The sequence below is a fragment of the Suricata suricatta genome, chromosome 17 (assembly GCF_006229205.1).
Source record: "Suricata suricatta isolate VVHF042 chromosome 17, meerkat_22Aug2017_6uvM2_HiC, whole genome shotgun sequence".
Taxonomy (NCBI): domain Eukaryota; kingdom Metazoa; phylum Chordata; class Mammalia; order Carnivora; family Herpestidae; genus Suricata; species Suricata suricatta.
This window is the reverse complement of record NC_043716.1, coordinates 13,991,244-14,011,151: the sequence shown is the minus strand read 5'-3', so window position 1 is coordinate 14,011,151 and position 19,908 is coordinate 13,991,244. Positions and strand designations below refer to the sequence as shown.

The 19,908-nt window shown below is 50.8% G+C and overlaps 1 protein-coding gene across 1 annotated transcript in view; it reads right to left on the bottom strand.

Moving 5' to 3' along the window:
• PITPNA (phosphatidylinositol transfer protein alpha) overlaps window positions 1-19,908 on the bottom strand; it is a 39,652-nt gene that overhangs the window by 19,563 nt on the left and 181 nt on the right. Inside the window, exons 2-7 of the mRNA XM_029927966.1 lie at window positions 19,720-19,898; window positions 16,093-16,123; window positions 11,136-11,281; window positions 6,923-7,014; window positions 2,524-2,531; window positions 1,448-1,522 (exon numbers count right to left, since the gene is read on the bottom strand). Coding sequence (XP_029783826.1) covers window positions 1,448-1,522; window positions 2,524-2,531; window positions 6,923-7,014; window positions 11,136-11,281; window positions 16,093-16,123; window positions 19,720-19,739 — 372 coding nt within the window. The 5' untranslated portion in view covers window positions 19,740-19,898. The remainder of the gene's footprint in view (window positions 1-1,447; window positions 1,523-2,523; window positions 2,532-6,922; window positions 7,015-11,135; window positions 11,282-16,092; window positions 16,124-19,719; window positions 19,899-19,908) is intronic.

Below are 19,908 nucleotides of genomic sequence, written 5' to 3'. Positions count from 1 at the left end.
TAACCTACTGAGCCAGCCAAGTGCTGCCTCACCTTTTTTTTTTTTTTTTTTTTACATATTTTGTGTGAGAGAGAACAAGCAGGGTGAGGGGGAGAGAGAGAAGGGGGAAGGAGAGAGGGAAGAATGTTTTATTTTTTTAATGTTTATTTTAGTATTTTGAGAGAGAGAGTGAGTGAGCGAGCAGGAGAAGGGCAGAGGGAGGGAATCCCAAGCAGGCTCCAAGCTGTCAGCACAGAGCCCGATATGGGATTCAATCTAAGGAACTGCGAGATCATGACCTGAGCCGAAGTCAAGAATCAGCCACTTAACTGACTGAGCTGCCCAGGCGCCCCTCTATTGGTCCTTTTTAGTGGCCGCACAATACCCCTGTGTGTGGCTGCATCACGATTTATTTACAGTGTCCTACTGCTGGGCTCTTAAATTGTCTTTCACTTCTGGACACACAGGGAATGCTGGAATAATCTCTTTGTGTATCAGTTACTTCACACATGTGAGCGCAGAACTGCATGGTACATTCCCAGGCGTGGGACTTCTGGGGTAAAAAGGACAGATGTATTGTGAAACTGAGGAGTTACAGCACACCTGGCTGCCTTGGTTGATGGAACATGCAGCTCTTGACCTTGGGGTTGTGAGAGTTCGAGCCCCATTTTGGATAGAGAGATTACGTAAGAATAAAAAGTATATAAAATTAAAAACTAAAATAAATAAAACTGAGGATTTAGAATTGCTCTCTATAGAGGCTGTAGGCTTCATGTTTTACTTATTTATTTTAATGTTTGTGAGAGAGAGAGAGCGTGTGTGCATGTGAGCAGGGGAGGTGCAAAGAGAGAGGGAGAGAATCCCAAGCAGGTTCTGAGCTCAATCTCACAAACCGTCAGGTCACAACCTGAGCCCCAATCAAGAGTCAGCTGCTTAACTGAGTCACTCAGGCGCCCCTGTAATCTTTGTGGTTTATAAATACAGTTCCTCTGTGCCAAGAGTTGCATCTTAGACCAATCTGAGCCCTACGAGAAGGCCCTATAAGGAGTCGTGGAGGGGCACCTGGGTGGCTCAGTCAGTTAGGCGTCTGACTTCGGTTCAGGTCATGATCTCACAGTTTGTGGGTTCAAGCCCTGCGCCAGACTCTGCCTGGAGCCTGCTTCGGATTCTATGTCTCCCTTTCTCTCTGTCCCTCCCCCACTTGTGCTCTGTCTCTGTCTCCCTCTCTCTCTCAAAAAATAAATAAAACATTTAAAAATTAAAAAAGAAAACAGGAGTCTTGGAGATCATATTTTGCAAATTAGACAGCGCAATCCCATGCTGGTAGGAAGGGTCTAGGCACAGGTTGTCTTCACGGCCAGAAAAAACGGGACCCCAGGGAGGACAGTGAAGGAGAAGCTCCTGGGCAGAGCCTCAAGACCCCCTTCCCAGGCTGCAAGCCCTTGTGCTCCTGGGAAGCACTACTTACATTCTCCTGGGTGCCAAGATCTGGTTTGTGCCAGGTTTCGATTTTAATCAGAAAGTCTTCTTTCATGTATTCATTCTAGAAGGGGGAAGACACCTTACGGTCACCAGCCTCGAAGCTGGAGAGTAGCTACCTCCCGCGACTGATCGCAGGCGGCTGAGACTCCAGCTTGTCTTACAGTAACTGCCAACCTGCCCAGGAGCCCACACTATCTCGTTCAGTCCGTGTCCCCGCCCGCAGGGCTGCGGTGCTCTCACCCTCATCTTACAGATGAGAGTGAAGTTCAAAGCGGGAGGTGACTTGTCCAAGGCCACAAGGACACTGACCGAGCTGGGGCTCAAAACCAGATCGGTCTGACTTCAAAATTCATGTCTTTAACAACTGGTCGTCCTGCTTTAAGCACAGGGTGCTAACGGTCAAGGGGAGAAGGAATATTCCTAACCAACCAGATGTTCCCCAGCGCCCCCTCCAGCAGCCGGCCTATTGCTGAGGCCTGAGGTTCTCTTCTCAGCAAATGAACGCTTGGTGCTTCCTCCCCTGGTGCTGCTTAAAACATGGTGCTCCCTGAAGGAGGTGCGCATCGACCCCGAACTCCTCAGCAGGAATGACGTGGGCAGAAGCCGCACGGATGGGCGAGGGTGAAGAGCAGGGGTGAGGACCCAGGGGGTGGTCATGGAAAAGACACCTCGCTGCCTTCGAAACGTTGCCCACAGGCAGCGCTCCCTGGGGTCCACAGGTGCGCACGTGGGAGAGCCACGAGCCGCCAGCCGAACTGAGGTTTTGTAAACCCCGAGAGGGCATGACCCGGGGAGGGCGGCAGAGAGCCTCGGGTCACCCTGCACACGTGAGACCCGGGGAACTGCCAGACCTACAAAGCCACAATACATGCCAACACAGCTTAGGCAAGAGGCCACTTTGCCAATTAACAAATTCCTCATTAGGAGCGAAAAGGATTAGTCTCCAAAACATCATGTTTGCTGACAGAGAGGAATACCCAGGACCCTCCAGGGTAGTGAATTTTTATTTCTTCTTTTCTTATAAATCATCTACAATTCCAGCCCCCGCCCCCAAATTCTTACCGTAATAACTGTTCCAAGGTAAGGACATGGAAAGAAAAGAGAAAAAGATTAATAAGAATGAATAAATACCTGCCCCTCACCCCCAGGGACCACGGTGGTAGAGTTCTCCACGCCTCGGGGCTTATTCCAAGGTCACCCTTCAAGCCCCGTCCACGAGTGCATCTGGCACCTCAAATGTCCCAACCCTAAGCCTCGTCCCTACAAGAGTCCCAAAAGACCAACTCTGAATTGATTCTTCCCAGCTAAGCAAGGAAAGGGTACCGGCTCTGAGGAGCCGAAGCAATGAGACCCAGCTCTCTGCCGTTGGAGCGTCACCTGCTGTCCCGCCGCCTCCTGGGGCACAGAGGGCGCTTGCGGCCAGACACGGCACGCTTCCTGTCACTGTAACCAAACCTCACGCCCTCTACGCTCCTGCTCATTGTAATGAGACCCCCTCGGAGTGCAGGGATCAATTATTTATCAGAGAAAATGGCTGCAGCTCTAATGTTACCGGGGAACAAACTAGCTCTCCTCCTGACAATGGCCCAGGTCACTCGGTACCCTCTGGATTTAGGAGCTATCTCAGGTTCTGATGGGTGTCACACGGCCATACTGGACAGCTTAGGGGGCTAACAGTCACACACCGTAACTCCAGTTACCCCTGAGATTAAGATGAGGAAGAGCTGAAATATAACAGATAAGGGTCACCTTATATAGAAATAATCCAAGAGACAACTAGTAATTTCCCTGAATCCGATGAGATACTTGCAAGAAAGCACCAGTTAAAATTATAACCACGTGGACTGTTGAAATAACTGCCCTGTTATCAGCTCGAAGGAAATCAGTTAACAAAACAGGAAATGATAGGGATGATGTCCACTGAGTGGAAGGCCAGAGAGGCCCGTTTGGCAGAAACTCTCCCATGTTGTGCCGGTGGCAGTAGCTCTGGGCTGCCTGTGTGGCACATCTAGCAGCCCTGTCTCTACGGTGGACACAGCAGTGTCAGCCGGGGCCAGTTTGATGACACAAGCCATTAAGTTTCTCCAGCTAATCCCCTGATCCTGAATCCGTGTTCTCCAAGCAATGCTTTAGTAGCCAGGCCTCTGTGGGGACAGAATATGCTCATCGATGGACACAACAGTCCGATCACTTAAGCAAATGGACATTTCCACTGTAGGGTGGCATACTGAGTATGCTTTGGTCTCCCGGGAAGAGGGGTCCCCAAGGAAAGAACACCCTAGTCAGCAAACAGGAATACCCAGTGTCGTCCGTAATTCTGTATTTCAGTACAACTTAATATATCAACATTTGGGGTTTTCATATGTTAGTCTTCCTGAGACCCCGAGAAAAGGATTCACTCAGTTCTGACAAACTACGTTTCTGAACCTATGAGGGTGATGACCCTCCCTGGCCTTTAATGTCAACTCAGGTGACCAAACAAGCTCCCCCCATCTTCTCCAGTCCTCCCTGTCTCTCCAAACACCTCTGCATTCAGAGAAGCCCCTTCTCCTCAAACTGCAACCCTAGGTACACTGGAAGTCTCAGGACACCCTTTGCAGTTGGGAAACAGGCTCTCCAAACAAGACCAGTCAGGCACGTTGAAACCATGGCTTCGTGAGACTGCATTCAGGCCCGGGTTAAGGTCAGAGGGAGAGGCAGGAGGAGGAACGTTTATTTCCCTCTTCCTCCTTCCAATCACAGGCCAAGCCCCCTCTCCCCCCCTCCTTCCATCCCATCAGCATCAGGAGGAAAGAAACAGAGGGAAATAGGTCAGAAAACGGAAAAAGCAAACAGTGAAGAGAGTATTCCAAATCCATTTTCACCCCACTCAGAGCAGGGGCAGAGCCTTCTAAAAGCCACCTGGACTTCCACCTTATGCTCCTTTATCCATTCTCACCTCAAACTTTAATCTACTTCGGCCAGGCTAAGGGGTTTAAACTACGATCTTTCTCCCACCAGAAGCCTGTAGCCTTCCTTATGTCTATCTCTGAGTTTCAAAAAATAATGTCTAACTAAGCAGATCTAAGATTCAGCATATTCGTTCCATATGATGGAATGTTCTGGCTGTGAAACCAGCGCCCACTGCGGAAACCAACCTTCCCTCCCCTACTCCCCACTTCTCCTCTTCTTGGAATATTTAGAAATCACATTTTTCTTCTTCTTCTTCTTTTTTTTGCCTAGGATCAGGACAATATGTGAAGGGACACTTGGCCTCTAGAAAAATGCCCGTGTCAGCTGTAGCACAGACTCTCCCTAGAATTACTCAGAGGACAGAGGCCTCTCTCAGTCAACACAAGCTCTGCATGCAGAACACTGACCCAGACATGGAAAAGTCCACACTGTGTGGCACCTTTATGCCATGTTGGTTAAGGTTCTTATGCTGCATATTAAATGCAATTCTCTTGGACATAAAGAAAATTCACCTTTGGCCCTAGGCCAGACACACCCAGCCACAGTGTACAGTCTTTTGAGAAAGTGTGTGTGTGTGTGTCTCATTTCCAAGACTGTGACAATTTCCTGCCCTGCACTGTTTAGGGAGTAGTGGTATTTGCACTGTCAGCTACTGCGATAAAACTCCCAGTGTTACAAACCCCGGGTTCTACCGAACCCTGCACATCCTGAAACAAGGTTCTTGAACCCCTGGAAGGGCCACTGGGGGTTGAAGAGAGCAATGACTCTGGGCTCTAGCCTGCAGCCGCTCCCAAAGTCCACAGGGTAAGGACTACATGGGTGGAGCGTCCTCGTCAGATACGATCTAGGGAGTGACAGGTCCCAACAAATAAGACAGGTGTAACTGGACACGTAAGCAGAGGCTGGCAGAAGGCCCCCACAGCTAGACTGTCTACGCCAGTAAATGCAGGCTGGCCAGGGGAAAGGCCACTCAACTCACAGTCAAGTTCCAGGGGACCTCTAAGGACCCCCTGCGCCCCCAGAGTATGAATCAGTACTGGCTTGGGTCCTCCAAGAGGTCTACTCTTAAACAGCCCTCAAGACCTAAGAATCCTAAAATGCTAAGAGTCTGAATTATTCGAATGGGAATCCCAGAATGTCTAGAAGAGAAAGTTCTCTGTGGAGGCTCAAGTCTTTCCTTTCCAGAAACTCCAGATAGCCAAAATTAAGATAATAATTTCAACTTGATGATAAGCTATAAAAGAAAAAAAAAGACAGTAATTCCACCCCTACTCATACCTCGAATACAGAACACGCTGATTTTGTGTGAGCCTTCAATTCAGGGCTCTTAGCAGGAACCACCTCCCTTCCTTGTCTCCTCATCCCCCCAGATCTAGCAGGGATATTCTGTGTGTTATATATTTAGGAAACAGCTGTTTCTGAATCCTTTGTCATCAAAATTTGGGCTTATTTCAACTTTTCCCCTCACAAAAATCAAGGTTCTGTTGCTACATTTTCTTGGTGTCTATGCGTGGCCCTCTTGCAGGGCCAGGTCACCTTATAGGTCCTTTCCTAGCACTGCCTCTCTCAAGAGTTTCTCAGGCTCAAAGCTGCTTTTCAAGCCAAACCCAAATACGTTACATTTAACTGGAAATCTCAGCATCTAACAATAAGGGAGTGGCTTAAAAAGATCACAGGACCTTCACAGAATGGAATGTTATTCAGACATTACAAATTTAAAAATAGTAGACTACACAGGGGAAATGTTCTGAGTAGGAAACGAGCAATTTTAACAATTAGTATGATTTGATCTAAAATTTGTCTCAAAAATGTGTCTGGAGATGTACGCGTAAGCATTAAAAAAAAAGGATTAGATTAAAAGACACTAAAATGTCGACAAGACGGGACACCTGGGTGGCTCAGTCGGTTAAGCGTCTGGCTTTGGCTCAGGTCATGATCTCATGGTCTGTGGGTTCAAGCCCCGTCTCAGGCTCTGTGCTGACAGCTAGCTCAGAGCCTGGAGCCTGCTTCGGATTCTGTGTCTCCCTCTCTCTCTGACCCTCCCCTGGCTTGTGCTGTCTCTCTCTCTGTCTCTCAAAAATAAATAAAAGACAGAAAAAAAAATTTTTTTTAATGTTGATATGACTATCTAGGAATCAAAGAATTGTGGGTGATTATTTTCTTCTGTTTTCCACAATTTAAACAGAGGACATGACTTCTGCAATCAGTAAAAACAATGGTAATTACGATACCCTCCCAACCAAGGCGGTGGGGCTCTGTCCCATCTCAGCTGTGACTCGGACTCTTTGGTGCTTCCCACCCAGCCGGCTGCCAATTTATACTAGATGACGCTGCCGCTCACCGCCTGCCCAAGGGGTGTCCCCAGGCTCATCCTGTCACTGGCTTAGTCTGGAAAATGAAGGTAAGATCCCAACCCTAAGACCCCTCACTGCCACCCCGGGGCCTCCTTGGCCACACCCTTGGTCCACCTTGGGCTCAACCCCCAGCCTCTGGCCAGATCTACACTCACCAGTTCTGCAGTAAGGGTAGGCATTCCATGCTTTTTCGTGTATATTCAGGGCTCCCTCTGGGGCTAGCATTCGAACAAACGTGGGCACTTTGCTGTGTGAGAAAAAGGGATTGTGAAGAAAACTGGAGGGGAGAGAAGACTGGGCTTTTACATCATGTTCCTCAGGCCACAGCCCCGGCTTTCAGCGAGGCTGACAAACAAGTTTCCGCGAGACAAGCAAGTCACTCTCACGTGTGAGAAGCCACCTGTCAGAACCTGACGCCCAAGCTCGGCTGCCACTAACATCCACCCACTACTCGCCCCACCACCTCACGGGCCATCAGAACAGGATGACAGGGGACCTTGGGCTGCCTGCCATGGCTTGGCAGTCCTGACATTAATCGTTACCCTTTTTTTTTTTTGAGCTCACCAGGCCCTGGGCATTATACTACATCCTGCGAGGATGGGACACCGCCAAGAGTTCACCAGCAGAGGCTTCTGCGCCAGAGTGACTGGCTGATGAACTTGGGACATGGGATCCAAGATGATCCGATCTGCTGTCATCAGTTCTGGGAGGCCAGGAGGGCCTCAGGGCCACCTGATTCCCAGGACAAAATATTTCATCAATTCATTTTATCTCAGGTTACAGGACAGCATGTACAGTAAGAGCCATTTGTGTTTGCTTCTAAAGGTGCATATATTTCTCTTCCTTCGTTTTTAGCTGGTAATCCATGCAGTCATTAGAGGCTCCAACAGTCTCAGCAGCTTTAGTGCCTGGGCCTAAGACAAAAGAGCTAAGCCCAGCAGACAGCCGACTCAGGCCCTCACAACTCTCTGAGGTTCGTCCACTCACTGACACACTCGCTCAGGGAAATGGTCCTGTGTGCCTGGCACCAGGATATTGCAGAAGACACAGACATGGCTCCTGACTTCCTGTGAAGCGAGCAAGGAGTCCACAAACCAAGCAGAGGATGGCACTGTACGTGTGTGCCAGATGGGTGAGCCCAGGGCTCTGGGGGGACAGAGCTTGGGGAGAACACGGTGTGGGACGCGTGGTACATGGGGAGGCTCCTCAGGGAAAATGAGAATTACATGAACACAGAGTAGAGCATGAGTAGGACTGAGCTAGAGAACAGGTGGGAAGTGGGGTTAGAAAAGCTAAGAGAAAGAGAAGTCTGGAGTAGCTGGTGTAAAGGTCTGAGGAAATATAAGAAAACATGGTGGGGGCACCTGGGTGGCTAGGCTGGTTGTGTCCGACTTCAGTTCACGTCATGATTTCACAGTTCATGAGTTCACGCCCCGTGTCAGGCTCTGTGCTGACAGCTCAGAGCCTGGAAACGGCTTTGGATTCTCCCTCTCTCTCTGTCCTTCCCCAACTCATGCTGTTTCTCTCTCTCTTAAAAATAAACATTAAAAAAAAGAAGAAGAAAAAGAAAACCTGCAGAGGCTGCTCATAAAAGATTTTTTAAGTTACGTCAAGGAGTACGGACTTTATCTATACTTTAGGATGAAAGGAAGCCATCCAGAACTTTTTTAAAAAATATTTACTTATTTTTGGGAGAGTGTAAGTAGGGGAGGGACAGAGAGAGGGGGACAGAAAATCCAAAGTGGGCTCTGCACTCACAGGCTGACAGCAGTGAATCCAATGTGGGGCTCGAACTCACAAAGTGTGAGATCATGACTTACGCCAAAGTCAGACGCTCAAGAGACTGAGCCACCCAGGTGTCCTCATCCAGAACTTTTAAGCTAGGGAGCAACAGACCTATCTTTGGACAGAACACTGGAAGCTGTGCAGAGAAACGGAAAGCAGGGAGAAGAGTCAGGAGGTGCTGTAGTGAGACATGATGGTGGCCAGCAAGAGACGATGGAAGGAGACGGAAATGCTGGAGACACTGAAGAGATGGGTGTCAAAAAGACTGGATTTGATATGAGGGGCGAGGAAGAAGGTGGTAGGGAACCCATGATTCTGACTGGGGCAACGAGACGGCTGACAGGAAGGCTTTGATCCTTGTGAGGAAAGGTGGTCATGATATTCAGCACCATTTGATTCCATCTGGTTTTCGCAGTTGAAGTTAAGAGCGGTGGTGGCAGCTCAGAGTTTACCCCTCTCTTTTAAGGAAGAGGGGGAGACGAGTCGCACCCTCCACACACACAGATCTCCCCTCTGACACTTTGGTTGGACCAACTGAGTCGTAAGGAGCCAACTGGCCCCTCCTCCCCACCTGCTGTCTCTGCAAAGTCCTCTTTAAAAACAACACAGATGCACTATGGGGAAGCCATATCCTGAGCCTTATTCTAATCAACAGCTAATGGCTCGGTAAGGATTGGTCAGCAGTCAGCTCTGAGTAGGGATGGAGGAAGACGCAGAGGAGGCATGGAGGAGAAGGACAACGGCAAGGAAACGGGGTGGGGGGCGGGACTCCCCCCACTTCACAGTGTTTTTGCTCCCCTCCTGGTTCCAGCACTCACAATATCCTGGACCCCTCTGGGCGAGCACTTTTACATCTCCAGAGCATCAGACCACATTAAGTCATGGATTTTACCACGCGAAAATGAAATTGGTTTCATTTCTGGTCAATTCAGTGACTGGAAACGAAGATTCCGGTTTATGTTGCTCAGCAACGTGAATGTATTACTGCCACCAAACTTAAAAATGGTGAATTTTGTGTTTTGTGTGTTTTACCACAGTTAAAATCCATGGATTAGGCGTATTTTTTCCAGTACTGGGTAGTTTCTAAAACTAGCTTTGTTCAATCCATTCAAGCTGGTGTATGTTTACTAAGGCATTCAGTGAGTGTCCTTTGGGTCAGCTTAGAGTTTACTGAAATAGAACTGTTTTGATTAGGGATTCAGCAAATCTATGTGATTTGCTATGGATTTTGGTATACACATAAGACTCACTTATTTTTTTAAATTAACATTAAAAAATTTATGTTTATTTATTACTAAAACAGAGGGCAACAGAGCATGAGTAGGGGAGGGGCAGAGAGAGAGGGAGACACAGAATTCAAAGACAGGCTCCAGGCTCTGAGCCATCAGCACAGAGCCTGCCTGACACAGGGTTCGAACCCACGAACTGTGAGATCATGATCTGAGCTGAAGTCAGACGCTTCACCGACTGAGCCACCCAGGCATCCCTAATTTTTATTTTTTTTAAATGTTTATTTATTTTTGAGAGAGAGACAGAATGTGAGCTAGGGACGGGGATAAAGAGGGAGACCCAAAATCCGAAGCAGGCTCCAGGCTCTGAGCTGTCAGCACAGATTCAAACACGGGGCTCAAACCACGGACCTGTGAGATCATGACCTGAGCTAAGTCTGATGCTTAACCAACTGAGTCACCCAGGCGCCCCTCAGACTCACTTTTAAATATTCATGCCTTTGGGGCACCTGGGTGGCACAGTCAGTTAAGCATCTGACTTTGGCTCAGGTCGTGATCTCGTGGTTCCTGAGTTTAAGCCCTGTGTTGGGCTCTATGCTGACAGCTCAGAGCCTGGAGTCTGCTTCAGATTATGGGTTTCCCTCTCTCTGCCCCCGTCTTTCTCTCTGTCTCTCTCTCAAAAATAAATTAACATTAAAAAAATAAAATACCCATGCCTTTGATCCAAAAAAGAGGTGCTAAAATTTCTCTGATATTTACAATATCAGATTTTAAAATACTACCTGCCCCACGATTGCACTTTTAGAAGTATCTACTATAGATTTACACATATGAGTGCAGCAAAAGATGTGTGTAACATCTGGAAAGGTGACTATCTGTCCACTGGGGGAGGACTGGCGAAGCAGGCTACCGAGCATCTGTCCGCCGCAGCACTGCGCACTCTAAGAGAACAGGGCAGAATATGCTGACGGCCAAAGACGGCCATGGTATGACAAGTAAAAAAAGAGCCAAGTCCAGATCTGTATGTATAGTTTGATCCCATGGATGTGAGAGAAAAATGAAGGAAATGCAACACCCATCTATACACACACACACCTATACTCACCGACAGTGGAACGGCCCCCAAGAAACTAAACACAACCACCTCTAGGGACAAGGAGTCTGGTGAGGGAAGTTGTTATTTTCATTAAAAAAAATAAATCCAAAAAATAAATAGAAACTCAACTAAAAAACCTTTAAATGAGCAAAGAAGTGTCCCTTACACCCACTCCTCGAAAGCAGCCAAGAACCCGGAAATACCCCCGGGATCTGTCGGCTCTGCGTCGCCCCCGGGCTCTGCCACCCGGCCACATACCTCTGTAGGTGGTAGATCTTGTGTGTGTACTGGCCTTTCTCGCCATCCTTCTCGTAGGGCTCGTTCACCAGGACCTCCACGCCTTCACCACCACCCGTTTCATTCTTACTGGCCTCGGCCACAGAATACAGCTGCCCTACTTGGTACTAGAGGAACAGAGGGGACAGGAGTTATTGTCAGCGCAGTCTTCTGGACCAGCGCACGGGGTCCAGTTGCCAGGAACTGTCCAATGAGATCACCCTGGGATTCCCTGCATCCAGGACCTCTTCTTGCCGCTCCGCCGGGACCTTGCCCAAATCCACCCACAGCGACTAAGAATGCGGCTCCTCAGCCTCTCTTGAGCTATTAGATGCATTTCACTTCATCCTTCCCATTTTTACATCTTCCATCCAGGCTTAAGGAGGCAGGTGAATATACTTCACACCAACTATCCAGAACACAGATTACTGAGTCCAAGGTAGCTTCTTCCCTGAACCTGCCTCCGGTATTAAGACCCTAAAACAAAATCTGGGTCAGCTGCTAGAATCTCTTCATCCCATTCATTCAAACAGATCCTAACACACAACTTCTTGTCAAAGAAAGGTGCCCTGTGCTCTAAGAGGGCCACAACCGCTGCTGTAAATGGGCTCATCCAGCTGTTTTTTCTCCGGTGTTGGGCAGCGCGTCACCCTGCCAGCAGCTCAGAGAACAGCTTACAGGTGACCAAACCTCCTGATGCTTTCCAGATTCCTGGCAGGGCGGGGGCAAGGCCCTGCCTCCCACACTGGATAACAGAGGTTCCGACCCCACAGTGTGTGCCTTTACTAGGTGGCAAGAACCTGGTTTTCCTTTATTTGGCCACCTGCCACCTTATCGAGCCACCAGTCAAGGTCATTGGCCTCCTCTGACCCCCTCAGGACAACCCAGTGTTACAGCCAGCGACCCTGGCTCTTCTGCAACCTTCTCTCTGAGCGAAGCTGTTTGGAGGGGAAAATAAGGCAAAAAGGACGAACAGCAACAGTTAATGCAGGAAGTTACATCTGTCCAGAGGGTGCACTTTCCCTCTCCCTGCCAGTGCCACCAGGAACAACTATTTAGGGAGGATGAGAATAAAAGGTACGTGATCACACTGCGGGTGTAAAGATGTCCTCACCCTCTGCATTGCCTCCCCAAACTCCTGGTACGTAGGCCCCGGAGGGACAGACAAGAGGTTTCCTCCCGTCGAGATTAAGAGAGAGAAGCTGCCTCTCTGAGTGGCTGCCGCTTAAACCACCGCCTGCACCAGCAAGGAGCAGAGGTGACCTCGGGCCACTTCCCCTCAAACCTGGGAGCCTGCACCGCTAGGCAGCTTCCGAAGCCCAGCAGGAAAATGTCTGGGCAGCAGCTGGGGCGAGCAGCACACTAGGACACGCTGCTGAAGCCCTAACTCCCAGAGTAAAAACCTAGTATAAAATGCCAAGGAAAGGCCCAGGCAAGTGATCAAGGCTCAATTAATCCCATGGAGAGAAACATCTGGGAGAGAGCCAGTCACCTTAACCTTACTAATCCTGAACAACATCAGTGCTGCCTCAATGCCCCCATGGGACACGAAGCTGTCTCTGTGCCTTTCCAAGCTGTCTCACCCCCTGGCTGAGGCAAGATGAAACCTCCTATCAAGTGGGTCCAGGTTTGGCAAAGACACGGGTTCCTAAGAAGGAGCAGTTGTTTCAGAGAAGAGTTATAAGAACATCTAACCACTGACTCAGCAATCCTGAAAGGGGTGGGGGTTGAAGAAAGGGCCTGGTGCTGGGGGGACAGGGCTGTCGGTTGGTGGTGCTGCTTGGGGAGGGGCCCCCACGTGGAGGCTAATCCTCTTCATTTGGTTCCTCATCAGATGCAGAACCAGAGGACAGGCTCTAAGAGGATCAGTCTGTTGGGCTGGCATCTTCCCCCTTTAATCTCTCTTGATATTCTGATCCTTTAATCCCAATGAGACAAGTGAAGCCCGTTCTGTTAATCCAAAGAGGTTAAGTAAGACTGGCCTCCAGAAGCTACAAGTGAGGGACACTTTTCATGCCAGAGGGCTCCCTTTGGCAAAGTGGCTCCACACCCTGGGGATGCACAAAGCAGCCACACTCAGATGGGGGTGGGGGGTGGCGGTCAGACCATGAAATCAGATAAAGAGCCCGTATCCGTCTGAAGATTCCAGCCTCCTCAGGCATAGGACAATGATGCCTGCCCTTGTCCCGGAGAACAATGACACTCAGCTAAGAAAAATACACTCCACCACTTTGGCGATCTGGGAGTAGGAGCCCAGGAAGATGCAGCAGGAGGGCCTGAGACACTGACATGCCTCATCATCATGAGAAACAGCATGGCTGTTGGTCCCATCCACATGACCGTGTCAGGCCAGGTACCAAGGCTGATGGTACCAGGCATTTCTGGAAATGGGAAGTAAAACAGCCCTGCCACAGGGAAGAGGGTGGGCCTATTAAGCCAGGAACCACTGGTGGACACGGCCTTGTAAAACAGCCAGGCCTTCCTCTGCAGAATGCCTAGAAACCCCGTGCAGTGTTAAGAAGGCAGCTCTAGCCCGACAGGCCAGATCTCCACCCCAAAATATTGACTCAGATCATCAGGATCATTATAAAGACATGGCCTTCTCTTCTCTTTCCTCTCTTCCTCAACCTACATCAGAAAGCCCTGAGAGGAGTGTCTGGCTGGCTCAGTCCCAAGAGCATGCAATTCTTGATCCTGAGGTCTTGAGTTTAAGGCCCACGTTGGGTATAGAGATCACTTACATAAATAAATAAACTTAAGAAACAGAAACAGAAAGAAAGCCACGAGGGCCTCAAATCAAGGCCTCCAATTAGGAAATGAATCCAACAGTCATGTGATGCTGGGCTGTTCCCATGGGAACCATGAGTCATGATGGGGCTATTGACAAGGACTGAAAACGTTGATCATTACTTGTTTCTTCTTTGGATTCCCCATTCAAGATTTTCTGATCTTCTGGAACTAAGGTTTAAGCCATCAGAAAAGCAGCTCCAGGGCAGCTGTCTGGCTCAGTTGGTGGAGCATGGGACTCTTGATCTCGGGGCTGTAAGTTCGAGACCCACACTGGGGCTCTGGAGGTTACTTAAAAACAAAAGTCTTAGAGAAGCAGCAGCTGCTTCACCCTACCCAAGCCATGCACTTGCCTTCTCCTCAGTGGTTTCTAGCTAAGAACAGGCTGACCATTCCTACGCAGACAGATGAATCCTTACGAGTGCTTACTTCCCAAGCTTCTGCTTAGGCTTTAGGCTCTGTTCACCCTGCCCCACCACTTCCTCAGTGCTGCAAAAAAAACATACAAAAAACATCACAAGCTAAAAACTGCCAATTGCAGATGATCTTAAGGTGAGTTCCTCTCTCCCTCTACTCCTGGCCCCATCAATAGTCATCTCCAGCCTTGCTGCAGGGCACCGATGGGTGCTCCTGATCAGTGCTGGCTCTCCCAGGGTGGCCATACTTCTCACAAGCACTTCCGTCCTTGTGCCATCAGGATACTCCCTGTGAAAAGATCCATTTCTCCCCTAAACATCACTCTGCGGTACTCCCGAGTTCCTGGGGGACATCTTCCAGACTAGGGGGTGGGATCATCCTGTACAGCAGAGAGAGAATTACTGGACTCCCAAGAACTGAGTTTCAGGGCAAGAGACGTGCTGGGCCTTCCTGCTTGGCCTCCTGGTTTGGAAAATCATCACTTTTATGTTTCACAAACCCCCTAGGCCACCACTGGTCAGCCCAAGAATATGGCTCCCAGGCCCCAGGTCATGTCAGGTGCCTCCAGGGACAGCAGCATCTATCCTTTCCATGCTCCTTCCCCTGCACACGCACGCACACATGCACACACACACACACACACACACACACACCCCGATCTGGTTTCTCTCATGCTCCTTTCCTAGAACTCCCAGAGCATGTTCTAGGCTCCCACCCACGGGTCTCCACAGCTCTTATCAGATGTGTAGCCCACCCTGGAGATAATCCGCTAGGGGGCCAAGGCCTCCCCACCCACTTTGGGCTCAAGAAGCTTAGATGTCTGTCTCATCTAAAGTGTGCTGCAGGCTCTGTTGGCCTGATTTCATTTTTCAAAGGTCCATTTCATATTTGGAACAGAGTAAGTTATCATAGGAGCTTCATGCTGACACCACAGGAAAGACAGTGACTGAGGGCACCACGCTGGCTGACACACTTCACCCAACCTGGAGCCTGGCTACAAGCTGGGGGCTGCAGAGAACGGGCTGCACGAGGAGAGGCGAATGGAGGAAGTGCAAAGAAAGGGTGGGAAAAGGGAGGCTCTATGACAATTCTCTGCTGTCCAAGACATGGTTCTGAGTCAGCATGGCCTATGAACCCTCCTTGGGCAGGTCCTGCCAGAGCCCCATCTTCAGGGACATTGGGCCTAAAACCATAAAAGGACAGAGGGCAAGCCAAGCCTGTGTGTCATTCCTCGCTGTCCGTGAAAGGGTTCGGGGCCTCATCATCCCAGCAGTCACCTGGAGTACAGCTAGGGAGGGCCTCGGAGAGTTCCTGCCTTACTGGTTTATTGCACAACCAGAGAGAGGGCCGTGCGCACTTCCCAGTCGAGTCCTGGAGGGCCCAGAACACCTCCCACCCCGGCCGCCACACTCAGTCCCCTCAATAAAGTGTTCCCAAACAGGCACAGTCTTAGCAGGTAAAAGGGACTGATTTAGTCTCTATCCAAAGTCTGTTCAAAGTCACCTAGCACGCTGACAGCTTGAGGCAGGCGGCAGTTACACCCGAAAGATGCCCTCCTTCAACTAAAGGTGGCAGGTGGCACTGGGGCCCTCATTGAGAACTGACCATCTCGAAGTTAGCACAACCATGAAAACCACACAAACAGTGTGGGCCACTTATAGCCCAGCGCAGATAATGGCCGCAAGCAATTTTATACAACTATAAATTAAAAGGGGAAGAAAGAAAAAGAACTTACCTCATCTACAGACACAGGCAGGATGACTCGACTACAAGAGAGGGAGAGCAGTGTGAACTTTAGGCCTGAATGCTACCCAAGCCTCTCACAGCATCATCGCAGAACAGTCCTAAACGTTCTGTTGCACGTGGCATATACTCGCGGTCAACGGATGGCGCCCTGAGCGCTATGAGGCAGGACCGGCTGTGCCCTTCAGCCCCAATTTAGAACCTGTGATTCAGTGTAAGCCTGTCCCCCTGCCGGCTACGTCGCAGGCCCTGACTCACATTGGAGCTGTCTTCTTCTCCCTTTCCCCCATTAATATCTCTCCCAGCAAAAACGAGGTTTCCCCCCCCACACCCCTGCCTGCTGGAAACTCAGAAGCCACAATGAGGAGTCAGACCTAAAGACTCAGGCTGGGGATTTCATCTCTAGGGGCCCAATATTCTAACAAGCGTCCTCAAGGTGGAAGGCTGGGAAGGGGGCAAGCTCCTCCAAAGGTTTGCCACCCCACAGACACCTACCAACCATCTCTGCTGAGGCAGGATCTGCAATCCAAGCTACTATGACGAAGTCACCAAGAGAGGACACTCATGTCCTAACTCCTAGAAGGTGTCCCAAGGCACCCCAATTGGCAGTTTCCCTTTACTTCTTCTCCATCTCAATGACCACTAATTGTCAGAGGTACCAACAAGCCGTGACCCACCAGCCATGGCCAGCCAGGTGCCACACCAGTCAGCATTCAACACAGGCACAAGGGCCAGGGGCACAGCAACAGCCAAGCCCTAGTTCAAAGCTTCTGACCAAAACACTCAGCTCTATCCCTACAAGTGAAGCCCGCTCAGTGCCCAGACTGCAGCTGGAGTGCACAGGGCCCCCTGCACCTCGCACACTTGCGGAAGCAGGCGCTGCTAGGTTCTCCTTTCTAGGGGGTTCCGACAATCGGGAACTGTTCTCCCGGTTGCCCAAGAGTCCGCTCACTCTCTTCTAAATCCACAAAGGTTCCCCAGGCAGCAAGAAGTACACGAGATCTCAGAAGAACATCACACCCAAGGCAAGGCACAGGGCAGAAAAGTAGCAGGAAAAACCAAGTGGGCTTCAAGCGCTTAGTGCCTGCGAACCCCCCTCCTCCAGAATGACTCAGATAACACGGATCCTGCAGGTTACTGGATGCTGCCCCGAATGCCCCCCTCCCATGAGAGAAAGCCGACAGCACAGAAAAACACTTCCAACTTGGAGGCCCCGATTTCTGCACCCTCAGAAGAAACTTCCTAGAAAACAATACGCCTTTTATCTGCAAGAATGGCAGTAAGAATCACATCCAAGAATTTGCAGAAATCAAATCGAGGCGATTTCTGTTAGAGGAAGTGTCGGAGAAATCACCGGGGAAACCCCCAGACCCTGGGTGGGCACCAAGGCTCCCCCAAAAGGAGACCAGCATCAGGCAGCTCCCGACAGGACGCTTGGAAGCTGCCTTACGTGACAGCATGACAGCTGTGTGCCCGGGCCCCACAGGAGCAAAACCACTTCAGCAGCAATAGGGTGCAATTCCAAAGGCTAGGGCCACAGGGGCAGTGCTGGGCTAAGACTGGAGCTGTGCTCACTTCAGTGTGACCTTCACTTCCACCCTTCCCAGGGCTGCAGCACTGCAGCCCCGGCCAAGTGTCTCAGACGCCCCCCTCCTCAGCCCCTGCCCTAGGACGCACAAGTCAGGCAGGAAGGAAATGCAGAGGCCAAGCAGGCTCTGCAGCCCCGGCACCTTGGACCTTTCCCCAGTAGGCTTCAAGGGTAGAAGAACAAAGACTTGGGAAGGAAGGCCCTTTCTTCAAAACTCACTCAGATCTCTTCTGAAGGTCCCTTCCCTGCCTGACCTTCTTCACAGTACTCCAGGTTTTTCTACAGACTCGGGAATTCACTTGGGAATAGATAAAAAGATCGGGAGGATGGGCAAAGCCTGCTTTCCGGACGGTCACATTAAAAGCCAAAGTGCACCATGCTCTCCTCCTCTTGGTATCACAGGGTACTCCCTCCTCACCATACCAAGCTCCAAGCTCTGGCTGGATCAACATCAGACTGGATGTCAAGAACCAGAGGTGGAGGGGCTCCAAAAAATGCTGTTCAGATGAGGTGTCCAGCTGGGATGACAGCTTGGGTCTCTGCTCCCTTTGTTATCCAAAGTGCCACACTATGTCCTCAATGTCCTAAACACCTCCAGGGAGCAAGCCATATGTGATGGGGCAAAGTGCCTTCAATGACAGAATGGAAACAGTCCTCTGCACACCTGCCCAGCTACCAGCTGAGTCCCACCGGTTGCTCCCTACAGGGATGTCTCCCCCTTCTGGACTTCCTGGGCTTCTGACCCACCTCTGCCCACGCGCCCTCCTCTCCAGGGAAGTACAGTTTCACTGTAAATTCTGCACATATACATTCAATCTCTCCTCTTTGGGGGGAAAAACATCCTGAAATGTTTACTGGGAACCACTGAGCTTCAGTGATGGGTCATCTAGTGTTTGAAAGATTTAGGGATCTACACATCCCCACCTGTCACCCAGTCCCCTGGATTTCGGGAGCAAGCCTATCTGCCTGCAACACCTACCAGAAGTCACCAGTTTCCCACCCTAGTCGCTACTAGAGAACTTCCTCACCCTTCACTGTCTTTCTTCAGGTAATGGCTTTATGGGAGCCTCCTCAATTCCTCAGAGCAATTTCCCTATCTCTGCACCAAGACTGAGATTGCCCTAGAGACAGGCTGCCCCCGCCCCCACCCCCGACTCCAATACGTTTATTTATTACATACAGTCACAAACCTACTCTATTTCCAAACTGTCCTCTTCCCTGGTAACATCCCAGCCCTCTCCAGCACTGTAAGTCCCGCAAATCACTTCCTCCCCAATATTTTCTGGATTTCTGGATTCCCTCCCCAAGTCCCAAGCAAACATCCTAAGCTTCTTGCCAAGTACCTCCTCCTCTGCACCTACCACTTAGGGACCATGTCACACCACCAGTGTCCTCTGCAATCTTTTTAGACCCTTCCTCTCTCACCCAAGCCTGGCCCTAACTCCCTGCACCTTTCCCTGTTGTGCACTTTCTTACAATCCTTCTCCTGATGGCTAAGGCAGCCCTTCCTCATACTCCAGGCCCCCTTCACGCTCCTCTCTACCATCTCAGCTCCATTCCTGAAGCTGTCTTAACTGTTCTCAGCCCCTGAAGCCGACTCCTCCTTCTCCCGCCAGTCCTCGAGGCCACCCCGGTAGTTCTGGCGGGCCCCATCGTCCCTCTGCCCCCACTGTAGGGCCACCACGCATCTCCATCCCCTCAAGCCCCTCCTCATGCCCTGCTGGCTCTCACTGTCCCCTTGACCCCATCTCAGGCCCTGCCCAGCCCTCATTGTCCCTTTGGCCTCTCCTCTCAGGCCTATTCGGCCCTCACTGTCCCTCAGGCCCCACCTCATGAGCTGTCCGTATCCCCATTCGCCCCACCTCAGGCCCTGTCCGGCCCTCACGGTCTCCCCAGCCCCTGTGGGGCCGCCCAACAGCCCATCCATTGCTCCCCATCCCCGGCCGGCTGCTGCATCCACTCTGCCAACCCCGGTCGTCATCCCCGACTTTCCCCTCCTCTCCGCTTCCGCACGGCGCGCCGGACACTCACTACTCCTTGAGCAGCACCATGTCGTTCCGCAGCTCGGCAGCTACCCGCTGCCCGCCCGACCTCCCGCCCGCTTCCCGGCGGCCGCTCTCCCCGTGGCCCGGCCCGGCCCTGCTGCCTGTGCGCCTTCGTCGTGGTCTGCTCCGTCCCCGCCGCTCTCGCTGCGGTCGCCGCGCCGGCTCCTGCCGCCCC